The sequence below is a fragment of the Apostichopus japonicus genome, chromosome 20 (assembly GCF_037975245.1).
Source record: "Apostichopus japonicus isolate 1M-3 chromosome 20, ASM3797524v1, whole genome shotgun sequence".
NCBI lineage: Eukaryota > Metazoa > Echinodermata > Holothuroidea > Aspidochirotida > Stichopodidae > Apostichopus > Apostichopus japonicus.
Genome location: NC_092580.1, coordinates 12,416,472 through 12,434,555, shown reverse-complemented (window position 1 = coordinate 12,434,555; position 18,084 = coordinate 12,416,472). Strand labels below are relative to the sequence as shown.

At 39.0% G+C, this 18,084-nt stretch overlaps 2 protein-coding genes across 20 annotated transcripts in view; one reads left to right on the top strand and one right to left on the bottom strand.

Annotated features, from left to right (window-relative positions):
- Positions 1-18,084, bottom strand: part of LOC139961837 (uncharacterized) — a 249,171-nt gene that overhangs the window by 29,862 nt on the left and 201,225 nt on the right. The window lies entirely within an intron of this gene.
- Positions 1-18,084, top strand: part of LOC139961851 (mitochondrial mRNA pseudouridine synthase Rpusd3-like) — a 125,858-nt gene that overhangs the window by 103,376 nt on the left and 4,398 nt on the right. For 18 of the 19 annotated variants that reach the window (XM_071961446.1, XM_071961432.1, XM_071961442.1 and 15 more), the window contains 6 exons: positions 543-671; positions 2,612-2,751; positions 14,150-14,314; positions 15,805-15,998; positions 16,734-16,787; positions 17,821-17,998. In XM_071961446.1, coding sequence (XP_071817547.1) covers positions 543-671; positions 2,612-2,751; positions 14,150-14,314; positions 15,805-15,906 — 536 coding nt within the window. In that variant the 3' untranslated portion in view covers positions 15,907-15,998; positions 16,734-16,787; positions 17,821-17,998. Of the gene's footprint in view, positions 1-542; positions 672-2,611; positions 2,752-7,253; positions 9,176-14,149; positions 14,315-15,804; positions 15,999-16,733; positions 16,788-17,820; positions 17,999-18,084 lie in introns of those variants that run through there. The other variant, XM_071961433.1, reaches the window with a different exon arrangement.

Below are 18,084 nucleotides of genomic sequence, written 5' to 3'. Positions count from 1 at the left end.
TAAGAAAACTTTTGTAAATAATTGTTGACACATTTATGTAATTTTGGACGACTGTATTTACACAACTATAACAAGACATTTGTTTTGATGGTACAGTTTGACCCAGGTCGCATCATGTCTGTTCATTATGGGATGTCATTTGTACAGATTTGTAGGAGTGTCACCGCACCAGTCTCACTTTTATTACATGAAATGCCAAAAGTGTGTGTCTACTCTATTTGAATGTGTAACCCATGGTAACAGAATACTTTACTATACAGTATGAACTGTGGTATCAATGATGTTCGTAACCTCTTGGTATGAAATGTCTCGGCTGGATTGCTTATGTTCTTGCCAACTGACCAGACTACAGTAGCTCAAATATGCTACAGTAAGTCTCTTTATTAAAAGTTTGCCTGTGAGAATCAATTTTTATTAGTAATCGTTTTGCCTTTGCAACATCTCAATCTAAAGTTTCATGATTTTCTTTCTGTTTACTGTTATTGTTTTGTATTGTTAGCTCATTTTCCATCTTTTTATTTTTCTTTTGTTCGGAAAGACAGTTCCAGTTCGTAATGTTTCTCTGAAAAGCATTAAAAGTGGACATGCGAAGAAAGCCACCACTGAGTACAGAGTTCTGTCCAAGAATGAGGACCTTAATTGTGCTCTATTAGAAATACAGGTAGATAAACGTAAGTATCGTGTTTGTCGAAATGGTTTAAAGCAGTTGTCAGTATAAATATGTATATATAATATTGACCTGGTTAGCAGATCATTTAAAACATGTGGATGTGGAAGCACTAGAAGCCAAATGGCTTAGATAATTTACAGGCACAGACCCAGGTGGATGTTTGGGTTTCCCAAAATTTTATTTTCTCACCCCCCCATCAACCCTCAGCCTTTTCAACCTCACACAAACTTTAAAGGAGTTATTAGCACAACCGTGTATTCCATTGGGGAGGATGCTCTCTGATATGGGGACTTGATTCCCTGTATAGGGAGTTGGCTTGAACAACCCCAACAGCCACACCGATCCTCCTCATCCTCTATGGAGTTCTGGATTTGGCCCCCTGACTTACCCTTTAAGTTGGATGGCTATCAGTTTTACAGTTAAACTCATTTTGGATTGTTTGCTAACCATTCAAAAGGCCATCTCAGATATAGACTTCATTTGTCTAAAGCCAATTGTTATCATTTACAGAGTTTTACGTATGTGACTCAGTATGACTTATGGTATTAAAAGTCTGTGTTATCACTATTGCTTGTATTGCTACCATCAGAGTACCTATCTAATCTGTGGCCCTTCAGAGTAGATGTACCCTATGATTTCCTTATTTGCACATAATAATCTAGGTCAAATCTAGTTAGGTCAATCTACATGGGTGCAAGAACAACATTGTCCAGGGTACATATCAAACATCAAAATCAAGTTGGCTATTGGGTATTTTCCTCGAAAACCAGTTGTTGCCGAAATATCCCTGGGGTTTGTTTGTTTATTTGTTGATCCATATTAATATACTGCAAGAACCGTGGTGATTGCTTGAAGAAAATAATAGTCAAGGCTGGAAAGTATTGTGTGCAGATTTACATTGAAAGTGTTCTCTTTATAATGTGGCAGGATCTCACTATAGAGCCCTTCAGGTGTTTTTTTTTTCTTTGTAGAAGATGAACCACTAGATCAAGCCTATTAATTTGCATTTAATAATGTGGGTGGGAGCTATTGCCTTGAATTCATAACCCATATTGAAGTAATGAACATTTGTGAGTTAGAGCGTGAGGATAAAATTGCAAATTAAAGAGGAAATAATGCACAATAAGCTCCATTAAAAGTAGGATTTTATTTGGATTCTTACTTATTAAATAAGGTCAGTCATTGTCAGAACTCCGAAGACACTTAAGTGCAACTTTTCCTTGTAAATTTCCACAACCAAGGTTTATTTTACTGTAACAATTCAGTTTATTAATGAAACCGTTGTTTACTTTGGCTTGACTGCGGAGCCCTAATACTGAATAGCTGTGAGATGGTTGATATTTTCAGTTTCTTGAAAAGGAGGTTGAAACACTTGGGTAGAGGGCCCATTACAAATTGGAACATAAACAGCAGTCTCAACAAACAAAGCGGCTGATCTACCTAGTTTAGCACATATCTATTTAAGTCATCTCCTCACAAAGCATATCAAATTATAGTAAAACATAATACTCGTGTGGTCTGAAATTTGTGAAGCAAAAGTATAATGCTGGCATTTATCCTGCAGTACCTTGATGCTATATTACACTGTTTTGTCAATAGATTACCGTTTCAGAATTTAGAGCACAGTGGATTAACAGACATATTTGGCCTCCTCTGAGGACCTTTTTTTTCTTTATTGACTTCATCAAATTTTATAGTAATTTAGGCTTCCAGACATTTTATAATGCTTTAATGGGTGAGCATCTTGAACATTGAAAAGATATAGAAAAATGAATGGCACCCAAATTTTATTTTTAATTTAAGAAAAGGAATATCACATATCTACACTAACGAATCTAATTGTCATTTTAAGTCAGCTTGCTAATGGACTTTAATTCTGTGCACACTCTCCCTCTCTCTACTTGTACTTACTGTCCCCTCTCTCTCTCTATTTGTACTCAGTGCGACATCACCAATTGCAAGTCCATCTGGGACAAAAGATGTGCAAGATTCTTGGAGATCACTTGTACTCGTCAAGGGTGAGATGCATTCTGGGAACGAATATGACTGCTAATCCTCACGAAGTTACACCCCGGACCCAGGTAGGACATCGTTCATTGACCTTTGCCACAGCTCACAAACCCTCAGCAATTAAAATATACCATTGCACCACATTTACAAGCTATGGATGAACTTAGTAGGATACTTTTTCAGGAAATTTGTTGTTGGTGCTTATAGTTTCAAACGCCCCTGGAGGCCTTTTTACTCACAAGCAAGGGGTGTGCATCCACCCCATGGTTAAGCAAGGCTACTGTAAGAGGTGGAAGGGTGAAAAAATGGTTTTACCCCACCCTCCCCCCAACACAACCGTGCACTCTATAAGAAAGAATGTGGATGTAGAATATCTCACTAGCATGTTTAATACCAGAGCAAATTAGAAGATTGTCCCATTGGTTGTCCCTCTGGAACCTCTGTTTGTTCCTCGGACAACTAGGTGTTACATGTTGGTTGTCTGAACAGCCAATATAGTTTTCTGAAAATATTTCTTATTTCAGCACCCTCAAAGTGACGGAGGAGTGACACATATTCATCATTTTACCTACAATATTTAGGGGGTTATGTACAATGCTATCTGAATTTAGAGCAAGCAACTAGTTGTCAGCGGGACGACCTCCAAAAATGATTTTGGTTATCCGAACAGAATTTGGTCGTCTCAGCCAGTTAGACTACCGCTAAAAGGTTGCCCTGATATGACCCTCTTTCCCCCTCCCACCAGACATAGGTATGTACCTGCAACAAATGGCTAGTTTGATGTAGATATGAGACTCATTCAGAAGTTTGTCCTACCACTCATACGGGGAAATACCGTATGTAAAGAAGAACTGGTTTATAGGGTTATCAGAGGAGGCTACAACCCTGGGGCCTGGGTCAATTAAGGAGCCCAGAGAGAAATTTGGAGGGGCTGGAGAAAATTTAGGGATGAAAAATAGTGTATTCTTATACTCATGACATAGTTTTAAGTAAACATGAAGAGCGCAATAAGGGGACCCCGGTGACATATCTGTACCCAGGCCCGACCTGGCTTTCAACGCCACTGCATACAAGATGTAAGGAAGCATGTGGGTACCATTTGAATACTGTACAGTATATATGTACAGCATACCGTGATTTTTTTTATCCTGAATATATATATATGTATATTGTTTACACACAACCCCCCTGCATTATTTATCAAAACATGTTATAGTCAGTCCTGGCCGACCTTCCTGCCTCCCACCTCTCCTGTCCCGTCCCACTCTCTCCCCCTTGTCTTTCCAACCTAGATTTAACATTCTGAGACCTATCGTCAATAGACAGCGAATATTTTTGGTAATAATCTTTAAAAAGGAACACTACACTTTTCTATGGATTACTTGCAAACAGCAATATTTCAAATTGTAAAGCTCCACAATTAGTTTTGGGAGTGATTTGATCGTTAAACCAGACTTTTGGTAATTAAAAGCCGTCCAAACGTACCTATTTTTGGTTAAGTCATGATATGTAGTTTAGCACACTAAGAGAACGTCCTAGTTTTGTTTTTCTTTTCCAAATATGTGAAGATTACTGAGTGAGTAAATTAATGAATTTGATTCAATCCACTTTGTTTAGCCACCTGGACAATTTTTTCATAATATTTACAGCAGTATTACAGTGTTTTTTGGGGAAAACTCCCCCCCCCCCCCCCAATAAAAAAATTGAAATTTATGCCACTATTTGAAACTTGACAAGTCAATATATTCTCGGGATTATGGTTTATAAAATCCAAACAGCATTAATTATTATTATACTTTATATACTCCTGTTTATGAATATATTTACATATAAACAGTGTTGTATAATTCATGATGTGGAATGAAACCAAAAATCCAGTATATGAGTCACATTGCTTTAGCAGAGTAATCTGTGGTCAGGATATGGTGGTCAGATTGACCAATCCATTTGTTGCTTGTGACATGTAGAGAGAGGAAGGAAAAGATCATTTGAGATTACGGTCATCAACAGGTTATGTTACACATACTTAAATTGTGACCTACTTCAACATGAAATTGTATGCAAAACAGGGTAACGAAAGACTAAGAAAATCCCAGTAGATGTGTAGCGTGCTATAAGTAAGCAGGATTTCTAAAGGTTAAATTAGAAAATTCAGACATTGCAATTTTACTCTTTTGCTCCCCCCATGTACCCCCCTCACCTCTACCCCCCTCTATGCCCCTCACCCTTCCCAAAGTTCCCAGTCAGGAAACACAAACCTAAAGGCCCGGTCACACTACAGCGATATTTTATCGGAATACGGTCTGATTTTTCCGATTTTAGGCCGAAGAGTGAGGTTTGTGGTAGTGAATGTAATGAATGCAGTGGAATATTCGAATACCTACTCCAAATCTGAGTGGTTCTGGAACCGACTACATTCTGAAGTGAAGTCACATCGAAAAACGATAAAAATCGGAAGAGAAATCGGATAGCTATCCGATAAAAGGAAACGGAGTTAATATCAAAAGTTAGGAGAGGGCTATCCCACATCGGAATGGCTCAACAGATAGCAAATCAGGTCCTTTATCACTGTGGATAGAAGACCTGAACGAAATACAGGCTGTTTCGATTCCTCCGGGAAAATCGGATAGTATTCCGATAAAAAATCGGTATAGTGTGACCGGGCCTTAACCATCATTATTGGTATAAGTGATAGAGATATCTGTGGTGAATAACTCCCACTACCCCCCCTCTCCTCTGCCTCTACCCCCCCCCCCATTCACCTCTACACACCTCTATGCCCCTCACCTCACACTTCCCAGTCAGGATACACAAACCCAACCATCATTGGTCTACGTGATAGAGATAGCCTGTGGTGGATAACTTCCCGACACAGCTTCGAAATGTTCTATTCCCTAATGGGAGATATCACAGAATTAATGTTTCCCTATGGAAATATCACAGGATTAATGTTCCAGCACACACAACGCTGAACAAGTCTAAATATGACAAGTCTTAGACTTGGCAATAATTCAAGCCAAGATAATATATATATAATCTGCATTGAGCAGCTTGTTGAATTGATTTTTTCTTAAATATTTGTCTTCAAAAGTTTGCCAGGTGAGAACAGTTTTTCGCATGTCCTTCATATGTGCACAGCACTAAACATCTGTTCTCTCTTGCAATGTTAAGTTATCAACTAAAATATATTTGAAGTAATTTTTAACTTGTACTGACAGCTTTATGTACAGTAACTTGTCTGCCTAGGGAGGGGAGGGGAGGGGGGTAGAGATTTTGCTGGGGACTGTAGGGCCTCCTTTCGATGGTTTTATGTACTTTGAATTTCAGACATTGTTCGGTAGTGTAGCATTAAGATACAATGCAGTTTTCCATTGCTTACTGTGCCATGCTGTTTGTTGGCCGATTGTAGGTGACAGCATGACTCTAACCTGTGGTTGTTGATTGGAAGTGATTTTAGATTGTTGCTCTACAGTTTAACAAGTGAAAGTTGGAATTGTACTTACATACTTCCCTTTTTTGGTTCTTCCATTTATAATTTTTGGAGTGACTGACTCTCTTTGAAAGGAACCATAACGTAGTCTGTTGTGTATCCAGCATAATAACGTATCTCTACCAGTTTCACCCGATTCAATTTAAAATTAATTGTTCGTATGTTTGGAACAGAAATAACATTTATCAGTAACTTATAAATCAGTTAGAGAAATAAACATATGAAGGGCACTAGAGAAACAAACAAATATACACAGGCATTATCAATGGTATTGACCATATGATGTATTTGCATAGTTTGTTTTGATTAATAGATTGTTTGTATATATTAGCATCAGAACAGATGTTAAAATTTTTTAGAACATCAGTTGCTTTCAATAAAGAAACATACAAAGGTTCTTAGCATCGGCTCTCCCTGGTGTAGCAACACATAGATATGATCAAATTGCTTTGCATGTAAGAATCGTGGCTGAAGTCATTCTTGTCAGTAACTGTTGGCACTAAAGCAACTTTGTCCCTATCAGACGAACAATAAAGATATTGCCCAGATTCCTTGAGAGAATCTGCTGACAATTGATAAATGAAAGGGAACCAGTTTATTGGATTACCTAGATATCACCATCAAAGCTCATCTTGCTTCATCAGAGTCATATTAAACCTCTGTACTGGACATCCTATCTATAGCAGGGCTGCAGATGGAGGGGAGGGGGGGCATGTCCTGCTCCCCACCCCACCCCAACATTGTTCTGACTTTCTTCAAATGTCTTGCGCTATAAGACACACATGTGCGCAATATCCTACACACTGACAACATTTAAACTGAAATGTATGACACAAATGTACTAGTTGAAATGATGGAAACGATAGTACCATTTTGCATCTAGTCGTCTCCCTCTACCCAAACCAAAATTCCTCACTTTCTCCCTGCTGCTATGACTCTATCCTCAGCTAAGATTCCCCCCATAGATAGACATAGGCGAACATTTGTAACCCCAGCCTTTTCCCCTCCCCTCCGAAAACAAATAAAACATACAACTCTGGCTACGGGCTTGCTGTAGAGGATAACTTCTCTCCATCTTTGCAGGAGATTCCACTCGCCATGAGAAATCCTCTGGGGTTGGCCAAGATCTGGCAACAAAGTCTGGTACCGCTTCACTTGCACTGGTATCACACCAGCATACCTGGTGTCGGTCAGACCGCCTGTCCTCTCCTACCATACTTCAGATGGACAATCAAGCAGTTGGGGTTAGAACTGAGTGAAGACATCACCTGAGGGTTTCTTCATCTGTTACTTTCTTAGCATGGCAATGGAACAGAGACTATTAGGATGGTGTTTCGACCCTGTGTGTGGGAGGGTAAAGGATCGTGGACTGAATAACAGATTCCGTGTGATCAAAGACAGGGGTGTGAAGGGAGATGAGAATTTCTCCTTCTTTTTAACTTTAACTCAGACAGAGAAAAAGAGAGAGAGAGAAAACTTTTAACAAGCTGATTTATCTCAACTGTACTGCAAGAAAAAAATCTGTGTTGTTTAATGTACGAAAGAGGGAATAATTTAGTGTTTGAATATTGTATAGTAGTTTTGATGGACCTTCTGACCTTTGACTCTTGTAATATACTATGGTTCCTGTGTACAAAACCCTGCTAGATTCATCTTTGTACTTGTATAGCAATATGATGATTTTGTGTAGCATCTCGCAATGCTTTACTGGATAAATTATTCCCAGGGTGTGTGCCGTTTCGATCCAAGCAGGATCCTCTGTGCGAGAGAGGTACATGTAGTAGACTGCGCCTAAAGATCATCTTCAGATATTTAGCATATAGAGAGACTTCAATGCTGTCTCACATGTAGTCTTTTTGAATACTGTATATATATAGTAATTATGCCACCTTAGTACAAACATAATTAGTTACAATCAATTTCCTCACAAATTGGCAAAGTTTTTCCGTGGCTCGTTTGACAAGATTCTGTGACTTTTAATACCAAGTCGAGAAAAAGAAGGAAAATATCCAATATTGTGTGATTGATATATGTTCTCAAAATGAAAATAATGATAAACTAAAAACTGTTTGCAAACTGCTTATCCACTAGAGAGCCTGTGAAGGAGAATGTGTAAAAGTAAGTTGGCCTGACGTTTCGATTCTAGCAGGATCTTCTTCAAAGGCTAAATGACAAGTAACAGTAACATAAGGGACAAAAACACACAGAATACAGACAGGTTAATGAGCAAGCTGAACACAATGAGATAGATGTATATATGTTCTGACAAGATTTGTATTGAAACACTCTTGGATTTTAAACAATAACCATGATTGATCGTTGACCATGCATCCTCCATGCATGAATAACAAACTTGTCCATTAATCATCGTCCAGGGTATGTTTATTACCGACAAGTTTCCATGACAACAGGTCGGCATAACTCCTTGCAGTATCCTATTGTTTGTTTTCATATCAAACCTCAAACTGCTCAGAGTTCTTAACGGCCTAGAGAGCTACCATAGTGCTGATTAACATTTGAATAATTAATCCAATATGTCAATCTTTTTTATAAAAACAGCTTATTTTGCAACGGTCAAAAGTCTACAAATTAAATTGCCAAAGAGAGAAAAAAAAAACAAGAGAAGAAAAGAGTACTGCAAATAAGAAGATGGAGTCTATGATAATACTGATGTATTAAACCCTGTTCCGATCACAATTGTAGATATATATCGTGTGTTATCTGTCTTACCTCTGGCCAGGGGAAATGATGTGGGTGTCGGTTACACATAATTATGTTACTGTTACCTCAATGGCACATGAAACACACCACCACCCACCGTGTTAAATGCATCAGATCTGTAACCGTGGGCCGCATACACTGTTCGAGGCTAACGACATGACGACATGACTTCATTCACTTTTATAATTTTGTAAAATCCTTATCTTTGAAGAGGGCATAAATTGTTTAACAATTTAAATGATTTATTTATTTTTAATTTTTTTTTCAGAGCAGCTAAGTTATGAATAAAACTATGAATAACTATTCCTTAAGCTTAGTATTTTGTTTGTATATAGTAATCTTGTAGTTCAGACTTGGCATTGTGCCAAGTAAGAGTGCATGTACGTGTTGCTAGGGATATTGACCCTCTTCATCATCTTGTAGATAATTTATAAATGCAGCCTCTGGAATACAGCTCTTGACAGGTTCTGTACGGTTTTAAAATACAAAAATAAGGGTTGGATAGCTCAGTGGATAGAGCATTGGACTTGACGTCCTGACAAGCTCTAGTCCTGAAATTTGTTTTATTGTCCCGAAATTTGGTTTTGATTCCATTTTTGCTCCGGTCAGTTTTTCAAACTTGCTTGGTACTGTGTCACATAGAAGCTGGGTCTGTCTTGAACTCCATTGATTGTTGCAATCAGGGTTGTATCACATGACAGTAACAGAGCTGTGATGATTGGCTTAACACTCCGTATCCAATGGTTACCGTGGCAATATTAATTTAGGGAGTACCACCAACTAGGGACAGGAAAAGTTTTGTTCAGTGGTATATTCCAAATAGGGGGGGGGGGCTGGGCAAGCTTTCGATGTTTTTAAAATTTCAGAAAAATTCCAAACCATGTAATAGAATATCCTTTCATTTAGAAGTTCTATAGACCTAATTGAGAGTATGATATGTAGTCATATGCATAGGCGTACGGGACCATTTCAGTTTGGGGGGGCAGAACTTTTTGTGCCCGAAAGTTCCCGTGACACTATCTAAGCGGAGCGCCACCATTGGTTGGCGCGTAGCGTACAAGAAATTTTTTGGCACACAATGCCTCTCAGATTGCCGGAAACGGCACTTCTGAGGTCTTGCAAGTTGCATCTAAACATTCTTTATTTTATAATCTCACGTTTTAGAAATTTACACTTCCCCAAAAATTTGGTAAATTAGAAGAAGAAAATATGGTAAAATCACTTTGAAGGGGAAAAATGGGACAGTATATTTTTTAAGCTCCTATTTAGTTACCTTATTCATTATTTTAACACAGTACTCAGCTACCTCCAGAAAAACTTACATTGTTCAATGACACGTAGGCGGGATAATGTCGCTGTGTCGGGTGAGACTGCAATTTGTCTCACAAAAAGTATAAAATATAACGAAGAATACGATAAACCTGTACTTCTAGGCTTGTAGGCACTCCCCCCGCCTCCCCACCATCCATGAAAAAGAAAATGTTTCGTATATACACTCATGTTGGGGATGTCCAGGTCAAGGGCGGCGTAAGCACTTTTAATCTGGGGGGGGGGACCGACATCAAAGGGCACTTTGCAGAAATTCGATTGGACTGATGCAGCCTTATATTTAGTACCCTTTATAACTGTATATCTTATATCTTGTATTATCTTATTTGTGTATACACATCACTCCATCAACGCCCCCCCCCCCCCCCGAAGGAAAATATGTATACTAGCACTGCAATATCCAATGCGCAAATTGGGAAACAAGGAACAAGTTTTCTTTTGAGACAAAATGTGGTGAAATCATGCTAGTTGCTAATGTAGGAATCTTCCGAATTAGAGTTTTTTTCTTGTTAATATCTTAACAAATTTTTTCCATTCGAAATAGCTTTGAGTTTGACCCACAGAAATTCATTAAAAGTCACGGGCTTAGCCAGGATTTGCAAAGTTGTATGCACGACTATCTGAACGGAGCGCCACCATCGGTTGGCGCGGAGCGTACTAGAAAATTTTTGGTTTTACAAACCCCTCAGATGGCCGGAAACGGCCCTTCCCGAGTGTTCATTCTGGTTCCCTGGCCTCTTGCTAACTTGAGGCACCTCAATTTTTATGTAGAAAAAGGCACAGTTTTAACCTGCCCCCTGTGCCCCCCCCCGGTTCCGCCGCCCTTGGTCCAGGTATACAATTGACTAGTTAGAAAAAAAATTGATCGTGCAAAAAGCGTGGTAGCCTAGATGAACTGCGCTTACGGTGGTGTTACACGGAAATATTCGGGCATCATGATGCTAAATAAAGAAAATCATGGAATTGTCAGGCTAAACTTTGAAAAAGATTCGGGCAAGCTACTGCATATTTATATATATATATATATATATATATATATATATATATTTATATATATATATATATTTATATATATATATATTTCCAGAGGACAAGAAATTCGGGCAAAAGTCCTGAAAAATTCGGGCAGCCTAAGAGGAGAAAAAAAAATATATATAGGCCTATATATATTTTTTTTTCTCCTCTTAGGCTGCCCGAATTTTTCAAGCCTTTTGCCCGAATTTCTTGTCCTCTGGAAATTTGGGGGGGCAGTCTGCCCCCCCCCCGCCTCGTACGCCTATGGTCATATGCCTCAGAATGCACCATTTGAAGGAAAGCTTTTGTTTTCTGGGAGGTCAAATGTTATTTGGGGTCACCAGAGGTCAAATTGTGAAAACATGTAAACACGATATCTCATGAACGAAAGCTTGTGACTAATCTCATATAATAAAATGATGAGATGTTTTGTAATATTTCATGATTACACATCATACCTAACACCTTCAGCTATAATCAAGGCTGATAGAGTTTAATTAAATTGCCCCGTTAAATTACAGGTAAAGGAAAACACTAGGCGTGGATTGATATAAATGTTACTAGGAGTATGCCACACTTTGGTATTACAATTTCAATCTAAACCAATCCTACGATATGGTCTCTTGCTTCAGTCATTTCTTCTTCATGAAAATCCCATGAAACCTTTTAGCACAAAATAAGATAAGGTTCCTATCCCTCTTATAAACACTGTTGTACATTTTGATAGTACAACACCAAACTGCTACTACCACTTGAGTATTAATGTCAATTATTGGAACATACTGTACAGTCTCAGAAATGTCAAGCTGCATTCAGAATAAGCATGGGCCTACTAAAATACATTAAGACATATGTAACTGGAAAGCTCACACCTTTACAATGTCAGACCAAGATTGGATGGCATGGGCTGATGACATAAATGTAAGGTTGGCAAACATACATCAGCCCCAGCAAGTGGCACAGGGGATGCAGAATGTGGACAGGTGCCTACACCATCAGTAAGCCAGGGGCACCAGCATATGGCATTATTTTCACAATGCTACCCCTAGCAACTAAGAGAAGAGCCAGCAGGCAGCTGAGTCCACATTCTGACATATATGCTCTTCAAAGTATTGTGCAAAGTAAAGACATTTTAAGGACCAAACCATTTGACATCTCCTACATATGCCACAACAGCCTACATGTGGAGAGAGGTGTCACGTCTCTCAGCAGTATCTTGCACTGCAAACAACAGCAGAAGGCCGTGCAAGTTTGATGGCACTTGCCAAGGTCATGGTCATCAGCTTGACTGCTTACTTCCCTGAGTGAGTGATACTGTTTTAACTCATCACAGTGAGTGTGGATAGACTAAGTTAACAAATTACTGGTATCACTGGTAAATATTGTCATCTTCATCATGAGTGTAGTTTGTCACTCTAGAGTAACTGTGGTCATGAGTCAGTTGATCTCTTTTATAGATACTGGACTGATGTATGTTTTTAGTTCTACCATGTAGCTTGTATTTTCTCTCTCTGAGATGTGCTCTCCTCCGTCTGTATGCTCTGTCTCTCTTACGTCATTTATCACATCGCTGTTTTCTTCGCATCTGTTTCAGAGTCTTGATACATGGACTATTTGAGCTCACCTTCAATACTGCAGCTTCCATCTTCCTGGCTATGGACTCTTCAGGCACATTATTTGTTATGTGTATGGAACTGTAGTCCCTGTACTGACCATTGCATGAAAATGTGGTACTATGTTTTGGATTGGTCAACGTGAAAGCCTTATATTGACTGCCTCTGCTTTTTGAATGGAAGTCTCAAAACGAGTGGACCTAATGTTTGCTGCAGGTGTGTGTCTCAAGTATTTTATGGTGTTGATGGGCAGGAATGGGAGTACTTGGTCCTCTTTTCTCCCTGCAGCTTCAAGAGTTGGTTGTCTGGGTTTTGTCAACCTACAATTTTATCAATCGTTGTGTTTGGTTGTTTTTTTTTGTCGAGCCTGGGTAACAAACAATGGTCGTTACAAAGCGGATGATCTGCTTTCTAATAAAGTTAATGTGATGACACTAACATAATGAAAGGAAAGCTGCGATGCTCCTGAGGGTCTTTGTAAGTTTGCTGGAGCTCAGCTTGTGCCCACAGGGGTCCACAGGATTCCGTATAAAATCGTTTGGAGAAGACACCTAAACAGTACACAAACATCCATTTTCCCTGATAGTGGTACAATGCTTCTATTGTACCTCATACATATTGTACATAATGCATATGCCTATTTGCTATCATGGTGCCTTGCAGAATCCAGCCATCGGTTATAACCACCATAGAGAAGTTGACATCTGTTCTGTTCCTTAAAGAGCAAATTATCAAATAGCCAAGTTTGGTCCAGTTTTGTTGCCAGACAAAACTTTTTGGGATAGGAACAAATGAAGTTTTATTTCCCAGACAGACAGTTGCTCAAATATTTGCCTGTTGAAGGAGAAGTGCATTTCTGTGTTTGTTCTGTAATGGCAGTATTGAGCTATTTTGTCCCTTGTCAGAGAGATGGAAGACAAAATGCTTCAATTGAGAAGGATTCAAAGGTTTCATCGAAAGGTTGAAAGTTCAAACCGGATTTAAGCTAGAAAAAACTCTAAAGTCGGTCTTGTATTTTTGAAGCACGAATGCCAAACGGATGGTTTCTTCGGCAAATCATGTACGATGTTGTCATCCTCTTATTTGAAATTGCTTGAGTTTCATTCCCCGGATGGCATATATAAGATGGCATATAAAAGAAGGGCCTTAGTAGTGTTAGGAGCAGCAGAGCAAAATCGGCGACGAGAAACTTCAAAGGAGGAATATAGAGAGATTAAAAGAGTCGCGCGTAAGACTTGTGTTCGATAATGTAACAACAAACTGCATTCAAACGTTTTACCGTATGCTAATTATTCGTGACAGATACGTGCCGTAAGCCTGGATGATGTCATCCACCAACCGGATGAAGTCAGAGACAAGATCCGCAAAGCGACTGCCAAGGGCGCAGGTGGGCGCAGTGAGAAGGGACACAAACTGAAGGTCGGTGAACTGGAGTTCGAAGCCATGATGAGACATTTGGACAATATGGTAAGATTTCAAAATGCAAAAATTCCAACACACTTGGCCTGCAACGTCTGTGCAGCAGACGAACTAGCCTTATTTGCATTTTAAGATCTGGGCAGACATAGCAATAATTTACTATGCTAATTGCCAACCGATGGCGTCGCTAGTTAACGTATGAGCTTTTTGATCATATGCGTACCAAGCCAATGCGCTTTATTACGTGAAATAATTCAGTGAGAAGTGAGTTGTAGGAAGTCAGTGTGGATAAGCAGGTAGCTTATTTCAGTCAAAGTTAACAGCTGTGACACATCAGGATGGTTGGATACACCATTCGACTTGATTTGTGTCTCACTTGAAAACTCTATAATTGTTACAGCTTGAGACTCTTAGATTCAAGTTATATATATATATATATATATATATATATATATATATATATATATATATATTTTCATCACACTATCATCACACTATCAAATTTACTGCTGATTTTTCTGGACATGGCGTTCACTTCCTGGACACCACTGTGACCCTACAAATGGTTCACTCAAAACAGACTTGTTCGATAAACCCACGAACAAGCACTACTACCTCTTACCAAGCAGTTGCCATCCACGTCACTGTACCAGAAATATTCCGTACAGTCAAGCGTTGCGCATTCGACCCATTTGCTCCTCTGAAGTCGATTTTGATTCACGCACTAAAGAACTGTCACAACACCTCCTAAACAGACAGTATTTTCGAGGTACTATTGAAAATGCCATCAAAAAGGCTAAAAGCAAACCCCGTACCGGAACATTGACGTTCAAAACTCGTCAAACCAGTTCCAAAAGGGTACCATTGGTTACTGACTTCCATCCTGGTCTCCCACCACTGGCTAATATCATTCAGAAGAATTTTCACCTACTTCAAGGCACTGAAAGCATCAATTTTCTCAGAACTACCTGTCATTGCTTTTAAAAGACCCAACAACCTACGGGATATTTTAGTTCGGACTTCCTTTCGGGATGACATCCCATAAAGGGAAAGCAAAACAGAAACTACAGGATCATCGCCCTGTACACAAAATTGCAAAACGTGCTTACTTGCGGATTCGACTGGAGCCTTTCAGAGCAACCAAACGCACGTTCCAAATTTGACACAAAATTAACTGCCTTTCCAAAAATGTCATTTACTTTCATATAACAAAAATATAATGGTGAATAGTTAAATTACAAGGAAGTGGAGGAGGACTGAAGGGTTAGATTAACACTGCAGTGATGATCCCCTCTGGCTTCATCTACTAGAGATACCTCAGCAGGCTCAGCCTCCTATTCATTAAATTCAATATCATTTGCTCACCTTTATGAGGGAAATGTCAACCATACCATGAGTGAACGGTGTTCATACTACTAGAAAGAAATCACTGTCAATGCTTCTGATTTCTCTGCAGGAATTCATGAATAAAGCATTGCTTTTTGTAAATGCAGGTAGATTTTTACTATGATTGACATGATTACTTTGTTTTCATGCAGCAAATGGCTTTATGGAGTTATTGGACGATTCCAGGCAGATGCTGTATGGTATCGACCATACCTCAGCCCCACAATCAACCACTGTGCCACCCAGTAAATTGACCTGCACCCATCATTGCCAGTGTGTCGATAAACTGTTGGCAGATATGGAGGATCTGAGAGAGGGTATGAGGAGCTTACAAACAAAAATGAAGGTAAGCATTGTAATGGAATGACAGCAATTGCTGGCATTCACAAATGGGATTTTAGAAATAAGTGGGAAATTCTTGCTTTCTTTGTAAAAGATTTGTTTCTTAAAACTGGTTAGGATGGGCACACATACAAAGGCAACAGCTGCATCAAACACTGGATGTGTAGGCTTTTAACCAAAACTAAAGTTGCAGCCATGGATTCCATCAGTGCAAAAAGTTGTGTGTCATGTATTTCAGCGAGGATTGAGCATCTTACGTAATATCAGTAAATTAGAATCTAGGCTACATCATAATCACTCAATTTGGTATAACTTGCTGGGCTAGGCTAGGCCTTATGTTAGCCTAGGCTATTGTTGGTCATCTACAAAGTCAAGCAAATGCAGTTCTAGTGTATCACTGGATTATCAAGTATTGCAAAGTATTGCAAAGAAATGAAAAATGGTGAATCATTGACCCAAGTTGATTTCAAAATTATTGTATAAACTGGAAATTTCCAAAACCCTCTTCAAACTGTATTTTTCCATGATTTCATGTACATTTTTTAAAGCCTCAGAACAACTAGTCCAGCTTAGTTCAATTCAGAAAGATAAAAGCATTCTTAAGGTTTGAAATTCCAGTGGAATGTGTTGTGCCAATAAAGGCTGTGTAAAATGTTTTCTGTAGTTATGCACCATTTATGGAAGACTATATTAGCTTCAATTCCTCTGTCATTACCTTTTTTTCTTTTTTTCACTTCAGAAACAGGACCAATCCTCAGCTACTTTGGGAGCTACATTGAATGGCTTTACAAAGGTAGGTGTGCAGAACTATTAATTTATTGCTTGATGAACTTGACTTGACCATGGCCTCCTTGGTTTTAATCTGTCTCTTTTCCTTGACAGCTATTCTTGAGCATGAACATTAGCTTGGAAGTTTGGATATCTGTCAGTATTCAAGTTCATGTTTGGTGCTAATAGACTTTTGTTTTGCAGTGTTGTGCAGAGTTCTGCTTGACATGTTTGTACGCATACACCGCTTGATTAGGGATGTGGCCAACGGGAAGAAGTGAAAATCAATTTCCTAAATGGTTGAAATTCTGTCAACAATTGTTTTAGATTCTCCTTCAAGCTCTGTATATCCATCTCTTCTTTGCAATCTAGGCTTCTCATTGCATATGTCATTAACCAATTTTAAATTGCCCTGTTTTCATGGAAAACAGTGAAGAGTGACCAATCACAAATTTTAAGGATGTAACTGTGAAATCCTGAATGCATTTTGGCATTATGAGATTCTAACTTAAACTTTTAACATCCTCAATGCCAAGCCTTGCATTAAGAGGCCGAGGACCTGAAGCCAGTGGAATCCACAATTGGCTCCCGGTCCTTTGGTTTTTGGTAGGATCTGGAGCCTTTTTTTAAGTCACTGACGTCGTCATATAAGACTTTAGCAATATGTTGTTTTTAATCACTAAAGATCACCCACCTGTTGTCACGTCTGTAATTCCGGTATAACATTTTCGCTTCCATTGTTAAGTTAAGTCGTTTTCATTATTGCCAAAATCAGCTCTGTAGGTAACGTTGTGGGATATGACGGGGAGGGTGGTAAAAATTGCCCGGTGCCCGCTTAATGTAAGGCTTGCTTGAGGTCGTCTGAGAACACTTTTAGTTGCCACTATGTCAGCCCTTTTCCCTTCTTGATCGGGAATTCCTGTTGTTAAAAAAATGTTAAACAAAGTAGCAGCTTCCAGCAGCCCTCTCTTTCATTCAACCTATGTTTGTCCCTGAAGTAAGAAACTTACCATCTGTAAAAACCTTGTATTAAATGAATAACATTTTTTCTATTTCAGGAAGAACTAGAATTGCAGATTGCTGCATCAACCACATCTTCACAGGCAATTGGCAAGTTGGCTAATCTTATTTTTGCAAAGGAGGAGTTGAGGACATTTAGTGTCCTAGGAATGCACACTAATAAAAGTGCTGAACTGAGGCCAGCACTGGACACCAAGAAAAGGGAAACGCTGGAAAGTAAGTAAATGTCCGAAGGCTTCCTTCAGAGTTATAATAATTATGACCAAAGTTTCAGCTTTCTTTGTGCTTGAACTTTATGGAGT